The 17,817-nt window shown below is 46.1% G+C and overlaps 1 protein-coding gene across 1 annotated transcript; it reads left to right on the top strand.

Moving 5' to 3' along the window:
* Positions 1 to 1,437: 1,437 nt before the first annotated feature.
* On the top strand, positions 1,438 to 12,355 carry GGT1 (gamma-glutamyltransferase 1). Its single transcript, XM_010178583.1, has 13 exons — positions 1,438 to 1,601; positions 2,259 to 2,386; positions 2,623 to 2,712; positions 3,739 to 3,931; positions 5,096 to 5,253; positions 6,087 to 6,236; positions 6,728 to 6,864; positions 7,719 to 7,906; positions 8,714 to 8,841; positions 9,639 to 9,751; positions 10,811 to 10,924; positions 11,965 to 12,150; positions 12,239 to 12,355. The coding sequence occupies exons 1-12, from the start codon at positions 1,438 to 1,440 to the stop codon at positions 12,106 to 12,108; spliced, it is 1,707 nt and encodes a 568-aa protein (XP_010176885.1). The 3' UTR covers positions 12,109 to 12,150; positions 12,239 to 12,355.
* The last annotated feature ends 5,462 nt before the right edge of the window (positions 12,356 to 17,817 follow it).

Genomic DNA, 17,817 nt, shown 5'->3' on the forward strand with positions numbered 1-17,817 from the left:
TAGAAGATGCTCATGAGTGTCATCCGAATCCAGAGAGGAGGTGAAAGATGAGAGCAGAGGTACCATCTGAGGTTTCCCTTTCTCCTCTCCTGCTCTCAGAATAACTTGCCTGACAAGGCAGTAAATCTTTACAGGAGCCCAGCAGTGAGGCAAACAGTTGTGGAGCAGAACTGCGCAGCCCCAGCCAGGAGCCCATGGGTTAACGCACCAGCCACCGGGCTGGAGTCACCCCAGGCTTGCAGGACAGCCCAGCATAGAGCAGCCTTCAGATGAAACAAAGTACCTTCTGCCTAGCTGGGGCGCAGATAAAAGATCCCATGGCATTTCTTGTGAAGCCTGGAGGAGACTGCCAGTGCTGAAGCTGAACTCTCTCTGCCAACAAACAAAACTGTCTTTAAACTCTGAGGCTGTGTGTGAGCTATTGTTGGGGACATAATGGCTCCTCTGTTTCCCTGCGCAGTCATCGCTCTGCAAACACGCCACTGGTCTCTTTTAAAAGTAGTTGAGTGTAAATCAAGTTCTAGAACCTGGAAAGAGGTTTCATGTATTTACCTTTTACTGCCCTCAGTTGACATTTGTTTACGGAACAGCACATACAGTAGATTTAGAGCCTGGTTTGAGCTACTTTACTTGGAGATGGACATCTTTATTGCTCAGACTGAGACTCACAGGTACAGGGCTTAGATAGCAAATGTTTATCTCCTAATTTACATAACAGGAGTAAGGGTGAGGTTAAAGGGGGAAGTGCTTGCTAATCTCCTCCCTCTGAGAAGAGTTTTGGCTTGTCTGGCCTGGCCTGTTTCCTCTCCTTAGTTCAGTGCTGGCACACTGACTGCTCCCAGTCCTGTGGGTGCTGCTTGCTGCAAGGCACCGAGTGCTGCCCTGGCTGCTGGAGTTTGCTCTACTCTGGGCTGTTGAACATCCACAGGGGGTGGTGTCCTTGACTCCATCACATTACAAAGGAGGCAAAGGGCCTGCCAGCGTGGGTTGGAGGGGGGAATCTGGTAAAAAAGTTCTGATTGGTATTGCTGACTTGATTTGGGAAACAGATCAAATCTAGTCTGACATTGGGCCCCTGTCCTCCCAGGCAGAGTGGAAACTTCAATGCCTGCTGAGCATCTGAAATCCTCAGTCACAAAGAGCAGTCGGTTGTCCTGTCACCACTGAAAGGTGACAGTAGGAGGACATCTTGAACACTGCCCCCCCCCTTGATACTGCACTTCAAAACAGGACATCACCCTGATCTAACTGTCAAGGCCAGAATTGGGCTCACTCCTCCCATGGCAACTTCTTCCCAAACCACCCTTCCATGTGCAGAGCTGTCGGCTGCTGGAGGGTAGAGGGGGACACAGTGGATATGAAAGAAGGTACATGAAGAGGCTGCTCCTGTGCCCCAGAAGCAGCAAGGTTGACGATCCTCTCTCTTCCCACAGGAAGATGAAGAAGCGCTATGTGGTGGCCGGGGTCCTGACTGCAGCCCTGCTGGGGCTCATCTTGTTCCTGGGACTGTTCTTCGGGCTGCGCACTGACTCAGGGGACAAACACACTTATAAGAGGGCGGCTGTGGCTACAGATGCGGGGCAGTGCTCAATAATTGGAAGGTACCTACTAATTGTGCTGTGACTCTCATTAGCTCTGACAGCTCTTGTGTAAGACAAAACTGTTGTTTCCCCCATGGCCAGGTGCAAGCCTGGCAGTTGTCCAGCAGAGACAATCTCTAATCTCCCTGTAGGAAGAGGAGCCCATAACAAAACCTGGGCTTTTACCATGCCTCACCAATGTTACTGCAGTTGCTCAAAGACAACATAGCAGGCGAAGATTCCCTAGACAAATGAACAATGGGAGCAAGAGATGCTTTTCAAGCTCCTTTTAAAAACCATATATCAAGCTGTCCTGCAGTTCTAGATGCAAGTGCTGCAGATTTCAGGCTCCTCAGAGAGTTGTCCTTTGTCATGTGTAATGAATGTGTCTGGGATGCCTGTCCACACGCATACTTTGACACATCTCGATGTTTTCAAGCTAGTTTGGATGTCCCTCTAACGAGGGCTGATCTGGTCTGCACCTCGACCATTAGGATCTGTTCTCTAAGGTAACAGAAGCTCAAAACTTCTTATTCTTGAGGAACATACAGTCTGGGTGTGGACAAACGTGCACTAGAGAATCTGTCATAGCTGCTCTGTTGAGATGAATCTATTGCTGACAGGTAGCTGAGACACTGTGACATATCACCATACGATGCCTTCTCTTCTGCTGCACAGGGACATCCTTCAGCAAGGTGGATCAGCAGTGGATGCTGCAATTGCAGCTCTGCTTTGTGTAGGACTCATGAATGCTCACAGCATGGGCATTGGAGGGGGCCTCTTCTTTACCATCTACAGCAGCACAGGTAAGGGATAGGGCCATACACTTCTGGAACAGTTTGAGAACTGTTTACCTAAAGCAGGTGATTTATCCTACCTGAATCAAGGTAAAAGACTGACTCTCACAGCCTCTGGGGAAACATGCTGTCCTCAAAGTAATTACCAAGAAACTGTCTCACACTGATCAGACTTCTTCAGCAGAGACCATGCCTGCATCTTGAGTCCAGAGATAAACATCATCTTCCTTGCTCTGTCATTAAAGGAAAAGTGGAAATCATTAATGCAAGAGAAGTGGCTCCAAAAAGAGCATCAGAGGACATGTTTGGGAACAACACACAGCTCTCTCTGAAAGGTATGGCAAAGGCTGTTTCATTGCTTTGGGTTGACCACCTAGCTCCAACATTAGCTGCTACTGACATATCTAAATTAAGAACATTTCTTGTGGTTAGGTTCTTGCATATCTACAGGATTTCTCACTTAGAAATGTCCTCTGCTTTACACAATCTGCAAACTCTGTCCTGACAAGGAAACTAAAAATAAGGTCCTTTATCGGTCATCTCAGCACTTTCTGCTTTTTACTTCATGAGAATGCAAGTGAATCCACAGCACCAAGTATGACCTGTTCCGTATCTGCCATCTTTTCACCTCTTTGAATAAATCTTTGTGGATCTGTTTAGTTCTTGTCAGTTCAAGCATCCTCCCTAAATAACTTTTGAGGTGGCTTCAAGTAATGGTTATGGGGTTCCAGAGAAGAAGAAGTAATTTCCTTTCAGGGAAGTATTTTCTAATAAAAAATAGAAAGGAATACTAATCAGTTCTCTTCATGATCACTCCTGTAACCAAGGAGGAACTGCACCTTGGAGGGGGTTTGAGGAGTATGTTGAACTTCTGGAAGATGCCAATAAAAAGATGGAAGCAAACTGCTGCATCACTGTGCAAATAGATCAATCTATTGCAATTGTAGTTACAATGCTGCAACAAAGTTTTTGGCTTAAGCATGTACACAGTCTGTGTCCTCTTACTGTAGTGTTTTATGGTGGACTGGAAACTGCAGGCAGCTATGGTAGCTTCTGTGTTCTGTGCAGTTTTTCTCTGGTACAGAGACTACTGAGGGGAAATGACCCAAAAGCTGAGTCATAATAACCCATTAACCCTTGACTTACCAGCAAGAGGATAGAGGTGTTTCAACAGTCCAGAATATGTAGGCATAACTGTCAGAATAATTCTGTTAGCATTGTATGCATAAGCTGAGCTGGTCATAGTATACTTAATCCTTGGCTAAAAACAGGGCTGTCAGAGAACCCTGCTTTACCTCTTACTCCATTAATCACTTTCTTTTCTTGCTATGGAAGACTAATATATTCCTTTCCTGCTTCAGGAGGACTATCCATTGCTGTTCCAGGAGAAATCCGTGGGTATGAACTGGCTCACAAACGTCATGGCAAACTGGCATGGAAAGACCTGTTTCTGCCCAGCATCAAGTTGGCAAGAGAAGGATTCCCTATGGGGAAAGGCCTTGCAGAAGCCATCAAATCAAGAAAGGAGGCAATCGAAAGCAATCCCTCACTGTGGTAAGTAGAGCAGTTGCTGTTCTGTGCAGAGAAATTTGAGGTAACTGCATCCTTGCTGAAAAGCCTCTGTGTTTGTGTAATGTAGCATCTGTGAGGAGTGTGCCTCCCCTCCAGTGACTGTAGTCACTGTACCTGCTGATGTTATCCCAGCTACCTGAAGGTGCTAAATCATGTGGCCAATTTTAGGAATGTTCAGTCCTGATCTTTAAAGGGAGATAAATTCTGCTCTTTAAAGTCCATTTGTCTGAGCAAAGGTGGAATTAGAGAGCATGCTGCCAGATGGCAATGTATTTTCTGAATCCCTAGCTTTTCCTCATGCTGTAAATGCACCAGACTAATCTTGCCTGCATTTGGGGAAATTGCAGAGTCTCCTCGAACATTTCATCTGCTGTCAGGCAGTTGGAATTTGGGTCATTTCTTACTCTGCAGTCAGCCTTTCTCAAGGAATGCCTCTGACCATCCACTTCTGGCAATGACTGTGAATGTGAAGGGTTTTAAATGTTCCTCCGCTGCTTCTTACAGTCAAACCCTTGGTGTCTGTGTCCAGCCCTACTGGAGATCATGCTTGATCCTCTCTTTTCCTTTAAACCTCTGCCAGCTGCAGGTTGGTTTCCAATCCAATTGGGATGTACAGCCTGTGCCCATCTCCTGTACTTCTATCTGGCAGGTCCACAGCAGCACATTCATGATCCATGATGAGGGAGCTAGAGAGGAAATGGTCTCCCTCAAAATGCTCTGACAAACAGGGATTGAAACACATTGTCCTGGGCTCATTGGAAGCTTTAAGTCTTATAGCTTCATAGTCTGTGCTCTGAACTGATTTCAAGGACTATGGCCCCTTCTGGGCATCCTGAGGCAGTTGTTGGCCCCTTGGGCAGGTAGGGAGGGTGACCTGCCCTGGTGAAAAAGATTGGTACTCCCTCCTGCAGGCATCACTGAGCAAATTCTGAGCAATGTGGAATCCCAGGTCAGAAACCACTGTTCACTTTTATGTCCCAGTGGAAGATATAAGGACCCTTGGGGCATGGCTTGGGCAGTTTCTCTTCTCTCCTTTCCAAAAAGCATTTAGCATGAACACTCAAATACTGTGTCAGCTGGTACAGGTACACGTAGTTTTGAACTTGTATCTCAGATCTGATCTTCTCAATCTCCTTTCTCTGTTAGTGAAGTGTTCTGCAGAGGAGGGAAAATTCTGCATGAGGGCGATATCATCAAGATGCCTAAACTAGCCAACACATACGAGACTATAGCCAGTGAAGGAGCAGATGCTTTTTACACAGGAAGCCTGGCAAGACAGATCATCGATGACATCCGCAGTGTAGGTGAGAAACAGGACATCTGTCCAAAACTGCATGAGTGACCTGACTGCTGCAGCTCAGCATCCAGGAAGGAGCTGGTGACCTGCAGAAGCCTTGGAAGCGGGTCAAGCCTGCTGCCTGAAACGGCGCCTCTGAGATCTGTGGCAACAGGACACTCAAGAGAAGCCTCAGTCACAGATGGATATTATACACTGTGCATTTCTATACCTTATAGTCTAGCAAGTCTATGTGTTTCTGGATATAGCTTAGTAGACCCATACTGTTTCAGAGCTTGAATCCAACAAGTTTCTATCTAAAACATTGCATACATGGTCCTGTAAACTCTGAGCTTGTTTAATCTCTAGATGCCGCTAGATGGTGATAGTATCTAGCTAGCACTGGCTAGCTTCCGTGACCTCATGTAAGTCATTTACTGGCTTTATTTGTGATGGTTAATTACTGTTTTCCTTCTTCTGATAAGAAAGACAACGGAACATGCAAATTATTCGGCTTATGGGGTAGCACAAAGTGTCTGCACCCAAAAGCTGCATTCTCCTCCTGTAACCAGAATTCTTAATGATGCTTAGTTACCCGACATTGCTGATGTCCTTTGTAAAAAATGATGGACCACCAGATTTTTGGCTGCAGTAAATCAGCCCAACTTCAGGCTTAGGCTATCTGAGCCTCAGCTGGATCTATCAAGGAATAAATTAATCTCCTTTGTGCCCATCTTTGCTTTCTTTACCTTGCAGCTTTTTGGATTTGTCTGTGTTCTCTCCTGTCCTTGCTGTGATGCATGATCACTTCTCACCAGAGATCACATAAACCCACATCTGTAGTTTCCTTCTCTTTTCCAGGGGGCATTATCACATTGGATGACCTGCAGAACTACAGTGCAACAGTGATCGAAGACCCCATACAGGTCACACTTGGGGAGTTTACCCTCTACACACCTAGTGCCCCTCTAAGTGGCCCGGTGCTAGCCCTCATTTTCAACATACTGAAAGGTGAGAGTGCCACTGAGCACTGCCTTATGGGCAGCAGGAGCTAGGAGAGATCCAAAGACAAAGCCTTTTTTGTTCTGGGAGCTGGGCCTCCCTTGAGAGCCCTCCAGCAGATGAGAAGTCTGAGATCCCAGGAGGAATCAGAGATGCAGAAACATTCCTCTTCTGCTGTAAACTCAGCAATGTCGCCTTCCTGCTTGAAGTACAGGTGTGAGCGGAAAAATATGCTCATAATTGGGGTACTTCCCTGATACCTGTGCGGGTAGAAACTAACTTGTACTTGAGGTTTCTTTGAAAAACATCTCTGCAACTACAAATCCTGCTGGTGACTCCCACAGTGCTCACAACTACCAGAGCTCCTGTGTTCTCCATGAGGAGATTAGGACAATCCAGTGACTGCATCTCTGTAGATACTGGGCTTCAAGATTATATCATTTGGCACAGGTTTATTAGCAGTTCCTTTGTGTTCACAGTCATTTGTCTTCTGTTGCCAGGATATAATTTCTCTGCTGACAGCATCAAAACCATGGAGGACAAAGGTCTGACTTACCACCGCATTGTGGAGGCCTTTCGCTTTGCCTATGCCAAGAGGACTTTACTGGGAGATCCAAAATTTGTCAACATTACAGAGGTACCTGGCAAAAGCCTTTTCTTTCTGCAACACCAAGGTTGACTGGAACATGGCTTAAAGTTTTTGGGTGACTAAACTTTGTCAGGGACGCTCTGTGCCACATGCTATTGACAGGCACTGAAATATCTCTGAATCAAAATGTGAAGTCCTATGTGACTAAAGGCTGAGCTGTGAGGGATAGAAATGGAGGAAACCTTCCTGCTATAAGGAAAATCTTCAATTCTCCAGGAGCATTTGAGTATATTAAGGGCTAACTCTCCCTGTTTTCATAGTGTTCGAAGCCTTATTCACTAGATGACATTCCCAGCATCGTTGTGGCTCTCTAACCACAGTCCTGCCTATAGTAAATGGGCCAACAGATGGGAAGGGATGAGGCAGTAACCCTGCTTTTCCCAACTTCACACTTTGTGCTTTTACTTCTCTGACTCTGCAAAAGCAGCAGGATCTGAGCCCAGCCCAGCTTGATGGACACAAATTTGCAACTTACAGAGCAATGCCTTGGCCTAGTCCTCTCAACCCCATCCCTTTCCTCTCACCTCTGAAGCAAGTGTAACGCTGCTTGCCTACACCTTACAGCAGTGTTGAGGACAGCTTTGCCAGCTTTCCATAGATCTACAGTGATGGATGCTGATTAACTTCCTACACAAAGGGCTGCACTGTAACAGCTGCTGTGACTGCTTAAAATGCTCTTTGGTACAATGCCCATCTTTCAAGAAGGAGCCCTGCTGGAAAACAATAGCCTCACTGCTGGGATTTGCCACTCTCCTGTGGTCTGAAGTGTTGGATATCAGCCTCATAACTACATGTCACTTAAACTTAATCTGCTGAGTAACTGCATTGGATTTCTCTGACAGGCGATCAGAAACATGACGTCCGAGTTCTTTGCGGATAGTCTCCGGAAGAAAATCACAGACAACACCTCCCATCCAGTTGACTACTATGAGCCAGTATATTACACTGGAGATAATGCCGGTACATCCCACCTCTCCATTGTGGCTGATGATGGCAGTGCTGTGTCCGCCACCAGCACCATCAACCAATAGTATGAGCTCAGACATTACTTCCCTGTAGACCTTTGCCGTCTTCCTAGTGGTGGTTCTGTGGTTGGTATAAAACATCACTGAACTGTCCTCTCCGTGGTGGGGTAGTGATGAGTAGCACTGCTGATGGGCACTTCTCGCAGGTCACTTCTTAACACTGAGACCTGTGTGGTTGGGTCAGAGGACACGATGTGTCCTCTCTCATGTTGAGTTCACCCACCAAGAGAACATTCACTGCGTCTGGATCTTCTCATAAGCAGTGGTATCGCTGCTGGCTCTGATTTCCCAGGCTTCTGGAAGGAATTTGAGTCAATACAGCTGGCCTGGAAGTGCAGTGTTTGGCTCCAAGTGCTGTCAGGAAGAGCTGTGCCCTGTGCATACAGCCTGAAGCTGGGGGTGAAGGTTCTTTTTGTCCACAGGAAATGTCTCCAGTTTGACACATCTAAGGAAAACCCCAATAATGCCCAAATGTGCCAGTCTTTGAGCTGTGCTGCCTCTGAGTGGAGTGCAGTACTGCCCAGCTGGAAAGGGCATTAGTTGTATTTAGCTGGTGTGCTGTTTTTCCCTTTGGGGTCCCTGCAGGGGAGCTATACAGCAGGGCTCTGCGCTGCCTTTCCTCTTTATGTAGCTGTGTACTGACGATATAAACTGCTTCCTTCCCCCAAGGGGTGACAGAATGTCCTTTGCAACTGAAGGCAGTGGAGAGTTACTCCAATCAAATCTCAGGTTTCATATTGCAATAATTCACCTGAAGCTCCTCCTGGATTTGCTCTGGTTTTGACTTGTCAATGCCAACTTGTTTTCTCTAGCTTTGGCTCTGATGTACGATCCAACGTGAGTGGAATCATATTTAATGATGAGATGGATGACTTCAGCTCACCTTACATAATCAATGGATTTCGGATCCCTCCTTCTCCAGCAAATTTCATAGCACCAGGTAGGTGTAAATTACCTTCCTGACTCAGTCTTTTGGCTCTATCTTGCATACTAATGTGGTGGTGTCTGCCAGGTAGGCTGCAGCATGTCCATGATGAGGCACAGATTTGAGGCTTTCAGCAAAGGATAGGGATGAAAGCAAGTCACCTGGCATCCCTGCCAAAAGCACACAACCAGCTGCCCTTGGTACACCCTGGAGGAGGAAAGGCTGCCTAAAGAAAAACTCTTCTGTATGCCTCCTTCCAACAACCAGAAATCCTTTCCCAGGGAGCTCAGTACATGTCAAATGAAATTATTTAGGGCTGCAAAAGATTTATTTGAAATTACTTAAGAGGGGGCTAGCAGCAGGAGCTGACTGCAAAGAGTCAGATGGCAATGTCCAGCCTTCTCCGTGTGCTGCCTTGGGAGCTGTTTCCACCACTGTTTCCTGCAGACCTATCTCATTGCCACTAAAGTGGGCTGGGATTCTGCTGCCTTTCTGTACCCCATGCTTTGGAGAGGGACAGGAAGTGAAAGGACAGGAAGGGAAGTCCCATGGTGTAGTGGAGGCAGCTGCTGGACAACCCCAGCTGGGACAGGACTGTGGAGGAAGGCATCTTCAGTCTCTATGTGAAGGACCAGGGTTAAGCTTTGAATTGCTGGAGGATGATGGATATGGGTACAGGGGACAGTGGGATCCCAAGGGCTGAGTCAGGAAGATGGATTCTGAGGCACTGGGTTTAGACATAGAGCAGGAGCTGGCAGTTTGTAAGTGGCAGGTGGAATGCTGAGCCTCTGTTGCATCTCTGTCCTCAACAGGTAAACAGCCGATGTCCTCTATGTGTCCCTCCATCTTAGTGGATAAAACGAAGAAGGTCAGGATGGTGGTTGGTGCTTCTGGAGGAACAAAAATAACTACAGCAACAGCACTGGTACGTGATGATAGGGGTAAACTGAGGACAAGGCCGAGGCAAAACAAGGTGGGGGAGAGGCAGCACTTGGGGCAAGGGGCTCAAGTCTCCACCTGTGACATGACCTGCTGTGGGCCAGGGGCTGAAAGGGAGGTTCCTGCTTGGCCTTCTAAGGGCCAGAGCTCTAATGCCAACTTCTGCTAGAGCCACAAAGGGTCTGCTATTAAATTACTTCCTTCAGTGACTCCAGGTCTTTTCCTTCGGCAGGTTTTTTTTACCACTTCTGGGAGATTTGTGACTTCAGTTTAGCTTTGACTTCTGTTCTCTGGATCTCTGTGAACTAATCTTTTTATCTAGTTTAGAGCCATTCCGATCCAGCATCCTAAACTCTGGATCAAAGTCACACAGAGAAGCTAAGTAAGAACTTAGATGAGGTTGGTGTCAGGCCATCTTACAGGCAGGCTCTCTGTGAGCTGCTGTGGCAGGCACTCAAATGCCCAGCTAGGCCAAAAGTGATTGCAGGAGAAAGCTGTCTCCTGTGCCAGCACACACAGCAGTTCAGAGCATCAGGCTGGATCTTGCTTTCTGGCTGAGGCAGAGGAGAAGTATCCATAAGAATTGCTACAAGCAGCTTTCTAAGCCCTTGGTCCTGAGCCTGTTTTCACTTGCCAGCAGCTCCAACCTGAGCCAGGTTTAAGGAAAGCAGTTGCACATTAGCAGGAAGCTATAGCTGTGTGTTTGCTGAGGTGACTGCTGTGTGTCTGAGCCAGCACTGCCCTCATCATAGCAGCATAAATCCAGCTACAACCGCCTGAGGATCTGATCCTTTTACTATGTTAATTTTGGTAACACATGGTCTCTTTGTGTGAGAGTCTTCCTAGGCATATACAAGCTGACTTGCTGCAATGTGCCTGTGTTTTGCCTAGCCAAGAGAGGAACTGCTGAAAGCAGCAGGAACCAGAAGCTGTTCCTTTTCCGTGCTCTGGTGAACACCCTTCAGACATCTCTGCCTATGTTGCTACAGGGGTCAGGCCTCTTTGAAGACAAGTGACTAACATTAAGGCTTTTTGCTTCTCACAGACGATCATCAATTCCATCTGGTTTGGTTATGATGTGAAGAAAGCGGTAGAAGAGCCCAGAATTCACGATCAGCTGTTTCCCAATATCACGGAGCTTGAGCAGAAAATAGAGAAGGTTTGTCTAGCTAAAGTCTGAGGTGTGCATGAACTTCTTGTATGGCACGGGGTTCCTAGTGGTCGGAAGGCGTGCGCTTGTGGAAAATAATGAAGCTTTGCCAAATGTTCCTAGGTGAGCTGTATTAAAGCTGGCACAGGTCAAGTACCGGGTCACAGTAAGCTGCTCAAAGTGGGCTTAGTCTCAGTCACATGGGTTTGAAGCCTAGTGCATTCAAGTTTGACCTACATCTGAAACTGAGGTATCTTCTTGCAATGTTGTTTAACTCAAAGGGCTTGCAAAATAGCAAACCACATCAGGGCCCAAACTGTTCAGCAGTCTAAATCCAGTGACCCTCAGGAAACTCTTGTCCTGTTGTGCGACTTCCCGATGCATCCTGAAGCACTGGCACAGAGTTAGCAATGGGGAATGCACAGAAGGACCCGAGAGCAAACCTGAAAATATTGTCACAGTAAAAGTCTCCGTGCAGCAGTCAGTCTGAGAGCTGATGGCAAGATCTGCCTTGCTGCACACACCACGTACCTGAGCTAGCACCTTCATTCACCCAGAGGAATTAAACGGATGCAGTTTTTGTACATATCTCATCCCATGTCTCTATATTAGGGAAAACACTCCTACATAAGGCAGTTTACTTAATCAAACTTTGCAGAAGATCCTCTTTTAATAAGCTTTTTGCTAAGGTAACAGCTGAGATAGATACCTGCCTGCACTGAGGAGGATCCTCTGCTCTTTACAAGTCCTGTGTTTTCCCCCATTACCAAACAGGATCCATCAGTTTTGGCTGTTGGTATCTGAGTATCTGAGGCAGCATGCTCTCTGACCAGGAATGGTATTGGTAGCCCACATGGAGCACCACAAATGCCACCTCTTCTCAATTTCACCTCTTCAATAACAGGGCACCCCAGAAAGCAAAGGGAAGAAGAGGGACAGCTTGTAGTTCTAGATCTATCTAATACAGGCACTGAGTGCTTGGGTAGCCATGGAGGATGCAGGTCTCAGACTACGGTGACCTGGTGTCCTCATTCACTTCTGCATTCCAGGGTATAGAAGAACAACTAAAGAAGAGAAAACACGATACCACGCAGATGAGCAGCGGTGCGGTTGTGCAGGCCATTCTCAGAACAGATGAAGGATGGGCTGCAGCCTCCGATTCCCGGAAAGGTGGCTTCCCTGCAGGCTACTGATGTGGCTCGGGTCCTATTTTTCAGTGGTCTAGTGACACTGAGGTGTGTTTGGGGGGAAGATCCTTTAGGTCTGCAACTCAGGGACTTCTCACAGGAAAGAGAACGAATTTACCTGTGGTTCTATTGACAGAGCTGGGACAGTTCTCTACAGCCATGACCGAAGTGCCTCATGCCACAGCAGTCTGCTAAGACAGGCATGTCTACCAGGACATGCACTACTTACTTGAAGAGTCTGTTTTGCTTTGAAGAGTTTGTTCCCTGCCACCTCTCCACCCCATGAAGACAGTTTGGGTACCCAGAGTTTCTGAAGAAGGTCTGGCTCACTCAGGCTGCAGGAAGTGTTTTGCCTGCACAGCATCAGCTACTGGGAATGTCCCTGTCATTGTTAGAGAAAGATTTGTTTCCTGTTGAGTAGCTGGGAATTACAGGACTCTGGGAACTGGGTTTTCTAAGTTACAAACTGGTAGATCTGTGCCATAAGAGGAAGCCCAGCTCTACACTGGGATAAGCCTTCACAAACTCACCACTCTTTCTTTTAACAAAAGATGTTTCTTCTTTTCACTTCAGTTGATTATTGGAGGTGAGTGGGTAAATGGGGAAGTGGCTTCAAACTTTTTTGTATTTCTGTTGAGAAGGTCTAAAGGGAACATGCTACCTGTAAAACTCTGAGCACAACTAAAATAAATAAATATAGAGTCACACATTTTTCTTGCGTGCACGGTTGCTGCTGTTGAAAGGGATGGTAGAGCCTGCATAAAAGAAGCTCTCCTGAGATTTTTTTTCTTTTTTTTCACTTCTTTGATGAAGCTATAAGTTAAAAAAAAAAATTAGTTAAAATATCCAAAACAAGCTGTTTTTTCTCCAGTTTGCTTTTTACCACATCATACTGCAGGCTTGAAATACCAGTCTGAGGAAATGAAACCTCTAAAAAAGGGCACACTGCAGCTACTCTTGTCTGAAGGTAAGTTACCATTAATCAGACAGTTAATGGCCTCTCAGAAATCCGTATCTGATATGGAAGAGCCAAGAGTGTCTGCACCTATACATGAGAGGGTTTTGGTGTTCACTTACCAGCATGGACTGATACATCACATCAGATAAACTTTGCCTAAGATCAAAACTGAATGTTCCAGGACATTGTCACGCTCGAGGGATGTTTATGAAGTCTTTGAAACACAAGTAACAGTAACTATTTAACCTATTGAAACTTCCTGCTAGCTTGTAAGAACCTTGAAATACAGAAATGATTGAAAAGAAATTGCAAGGCTAAAATTTTAGGTATCAGGAACCCTCTCTTTGCCAGTAGTTTCCGGAATTGAGGAGAGTCTGGTGTCAAGGAATAAAGGGATAACTAGATGATGCTTAAATCAGAGAGTCACGACTTTGACATTTATATTTGCTTGTATCACTCCAACCAAATGAGGGACTTTAACCAGAAGTTGCCTGGCATGTGCTCTGTGTTCTTTTTTCCTGAGCTGTTGTTGCTGCTGGTGGTGCAGCTAAGGCAGTGATTGTAAATAACTTAGAGTCCTTGTGTTCCTTTTAGAATGAGATTGTATGTTTTTATCACTGAACTCAGACTCTGGCTTTTCTGCTTCTTGTAATTCTGTGACAGATGCCACTCAGTGGTAAGGCTGCTGTTTAAATCCGGTTTGCAGGGCATTTTGGGAAGCCTTGATAGAAGTTTGTGTATGGAACAGCATCAGCTGCTATTTGTTGGAAATACTTGGCCCTTTGGACTTAGGCCTAACTGAGCTCTTTCTTGGCTAAGTGTGATCTGAGAAATGAGCAAAATTGTTGCCCAGCCAAATAAGCTTATCAAAACGTTACAATCACTGTTGTTAGCCTGAACTGCAACAGAAAGAGCTTGTGCTCTGAAACTGAAGGGTAACTCTTTTCTGGGAAATTACTCTTGGACAAACGTGCTTTCTGAAATAAGTGTGAGAAACTGCTGCTGGGCTGCTTCTAACAGCTCGTGGTACAGCAGTCTTATGTTCCTGAAAGAAAAAACAGGAATTATGAAAACTAAAACTAAACTAAATGACTAAATTTTACTAACTTACAAACTACGTTACAAAACATCCCTTACAGAAAGCTCAGATTTGCCATGGCTGAAAAGACTTCTGTTGAAATCTATTCTTACAAATGCATTTGAATTCTCGACTCTTGGCAAAAAATGGATGTTTGTGTGTTTGTTTGAGCAGTATCACCACAGAGGACTGATTTGTGAAAATTAAACTGGCCTAAGGCTTGCACTTACTTGCTACATTTAAAAAAACCTCAACAAAACATCGGATACTTCTGCGTGCTGCAGTTGTCTACATCTCATTTGGAAATAACTGTGTACAGGGCATGCGCTTTGCCACTGGCTTTGATACCGTGTTCCACTGCTCGGGCTGCACTGAGGCTGTCTGTGTGTCAATAGGCAAGTGTCAGGCAATGGTTCATACTGCAGCACCTCCTGATTGTGCACTGCAGGCCCTGAATGTTTCAGCTACAAGGAAAGACTTCTTCCTGCTCGTGTACCACCACTTTGAATGCAACCACCTCCCCGCTCTGCTGCTGAGCAGAGACGCGATGTCTTTGCGTAATGCAGTGCAGGGTATGGAGAACAGGACACGTGGCTATGACTGATTCCACCTGAGTTGAAAGGGAGCTGTACTGTTAAAAGGCAATCTAGATCATGAACTGGGCGGGGGACAGGTCATCTCTTTCCCCTGTTATTCAGTCTAATGTTACCACACTTTTCTTTTGGCAACTCTGGAAGGGCTACAGAGAAGTGCCAAACCCAAGCTGCGAGAGGCAAGTGGCACGCACAGCCTTCTGCACAGTTCTTCAGTTGCTCCAGCGGTGTATTGAGTCTCCATAATGAACAACTGTTGCTGCTGGAAACACCTGCATGGAAGGGTCTCTCTCAAACTGCTTGTGCATTAGGGTAGGTAACAGTTTTTAAGGAGAAATTCGCAGACAAGTTTAAAAACACTTTATTAAAAATATAATTTAAAGACCTCATTAGAAAATAGAGCAGTCTCTGTACAGTGATGCTTTAAAAGTCTGTGTAAGTTGACTAAGTACAAAAATAATGCTCTCCTGTTGATGTGAGCATGAATGGGGAGAGACCCAACTGAGAGGCTCTTTACCCAAGCAAATTTCAGCAGCAGTGAGGAGGTGGAAGGGCAAGAGCAGAGACGCTAAGGGAAGTACAATCCCTCAGCTTCAGATGTTTTTCTAGTGAGGACTGCAGGACTGGAAGTCTCTGCCACTGTGAGAGCTACGTACTCTCATTCCTTTCTCTCTCAGAAAGCTGTGATGGGTTTTAAAACTGCTTAATTGGCTCAGTTTCAGTGTTAGTAGCAAAGTAGCTAAATGGCAGTGAGCGCTGGACTACAGATAATATTCCTGTGTCTTCATGTTGGGAAGTAGCTGTGATACTACTGCACCAGAAAGGTGACAGGCTGGATTACTGAGGTGTGCTTTACCCTAAGGTATGTCAGAAGTGAAGGTAATTGGAGGCTTAGTTACTGGGTGAGTTGGTTTTTCTGCTGGCAAAACGTGATGCAGTGTGGCCCAAGGCACTGCTGAAGGCTGCCCTGAAGCATGATAGGGAAGCAAGAACTGCTCTCCCTGACTCCAGCCAGTGCCGTTCTCAGTTGCTTTTTGTAAACGTTAAGCACAGCTGGGCAGCTAGAAATAACTACAGATCTTGCTAAAGCCACCATTCAGGCTGGTTAGTGCATCTGGTCCTGACATGTGAGCCGCAGATGGTGTCTGGTGCCTGTAAGTGCTTCGAAGCCCTGTAACAACTCTGCAGTTGGGGTGTTATTTCTGACACTAGAACCAATGCACCCAGGAATGGGTAGCTGAGGTAAGGGAGCTAATGAAAGTAGAAAACTCAAACAAATTATATAGATTGAATATGGCTACCAAGAAAACCCAGTGTAACACCTTCCAAATGAACATAAGTACTGCCCTCCCTCAAACTTTAGGCCTATTCTCTCTCTGTTCACACTCAGCAATTCTGTAATGCTCTCTAACAGAGGCTGTGCCACTTCCATGGCTTGAGTAAGCAGCTCTGATGGAGAGCACAGTCGTCTTTCCTGGACTGGGAGATTGAACTTAAATTCCACTTGGGAAGGTGGGGGCAGTGCAGGGAGCTGGCTCTATGCATGAGGGACTTGTCTTCTGCATGCATGATGAAGTGCTTGCAGTTGTGCTCTGGTAACTGAGGAATACTTTGTCGTTACGCTGTGGTCATGCAATAGTCCTTAGTGTACAATTTCTGAAGGAAAACACATGTCTGGCTCTAGTCAGCTTCACTCAGACCATCGTTAAAATGCAGTGAAGGCTGAGATTTCAACAAGTGGATGGTTTATTGGACAGACTTCATGGGTAGGAACGTAGACTTAAAACCCATCTGGCTTTGTTTGCAAGGTGTGTGGATGGCCTCAGTTTGGTTTGGTTTTTTTTGATTGTTTGTGTTGTTTTTTTTTAATAGCGTGTGCTCAAATACTTGTTATGGTGCTTACAGAAGGGTTTTAGTTGGTTGTGTCCTAGCAATACCCTGGGCTGTGTGTGAGGTAGGAATTGGTATGTGCAGGGGAGGGCTCTTACAGGGTCTTGCTCTGGTCTGGCTTCACTTTCAGAAACACACACAATCCTGGCTGTGCCCATAGGGAAAGCTTTCAGAAAATGGAGTTGTTTGGGTTCATGGGAACTTGGCTCTGGGATTTGAGAAGGGCTTGGGGGGTTTTGGTTGTGTTTGGGTTTTTTTTCTTAAATATTTGTTTCTCTTGGCCATTCTGAGCAGGGCAAGGTTATGGGGTAACTGCAAAAGACTCCTTAAGTTCAGGTCTCTCCTCCAGAAGTTTGTCTCTCTGTGATAGTTCTTAATTAGTCCTACAGTTTCCTCCTTGTGATCTTAAGGGAACACTAGAGACCAGTTGTGGTAAATGGGGAGTTGGAGCACGTCCTTAGGCTACAGGACCAAAGTATTCTGCTGATGTCGGAGAGCGCTGCAACACTTCTCACCAGTCCTGGTGTTTGCCTGGCCAGGCTGAGCTCATGGCTACAAATGAAGTCTTCTGATCATCTATCCTTTGCATTTTGACGCAAGTTATAAAGCTTCCAAAACCAACATCTCTTCCACTGCAATCCTCACCTGCCTTCCCAAATGACTTCTGCAGGCACTGAGGAGGGAGAACTGGCAGAGATTGGGATTCCTCTCGCCACAGGGAGAGGTGACCACAAGGAGCAAAGCTGCAGCCTGTCCATCCCAGGAGCAGTGAATTCACATGGCCCCATGGGAGACCTATTCTCAGAGTCACCAGTGTGCAGGATGGAAGGAAGCTTTGGTGCAGTTACCCTGAGCTTGTGGGATCCTTTGCAGCCCAAGGCAGAGAGTCGCAGGGCAGCAGCTTTGTACTACAGTGTCCTGATTTCTTCTGCCACCTTTGGGAAAAGTAGGGCTTCTTTGGATGGGAAAACCAAGAGGAGGAGTGTGGAGCTTTGCACTCTTCCCTTTCTAAACCCACCTGCTAAGCCTGGATGCTTAAGATTTTAAAATCCTGACCCTACAGACACTTCTTCTAATCCTCATAACCAAAATAGTGACTCAATTACTTATTTCACATCGCTGGGCAGCAGTAATAAGCTTATTGTCGCAACAGCCTGAAGAAACCAATTCTACTCTTAACTAAGACTCTTCAGCAG

The sequence above is a fragment of the Mesitornis unicolor genome, unplaced genomic scaffold (assembly GCF_000695765.1).
Source record: "Mesitornis unicolor isolate BGI_N332 unplaced genomic scaffold, ASM69576v1 scaffold10742, whole genome shotgun sequence".
Lineage (NCBI taxonomy): Eukaryota > Metazoa > Chordata > Aves > Mesitornithiformes > Mesitornithidae > Mesitornis > Mesitornis unicolor.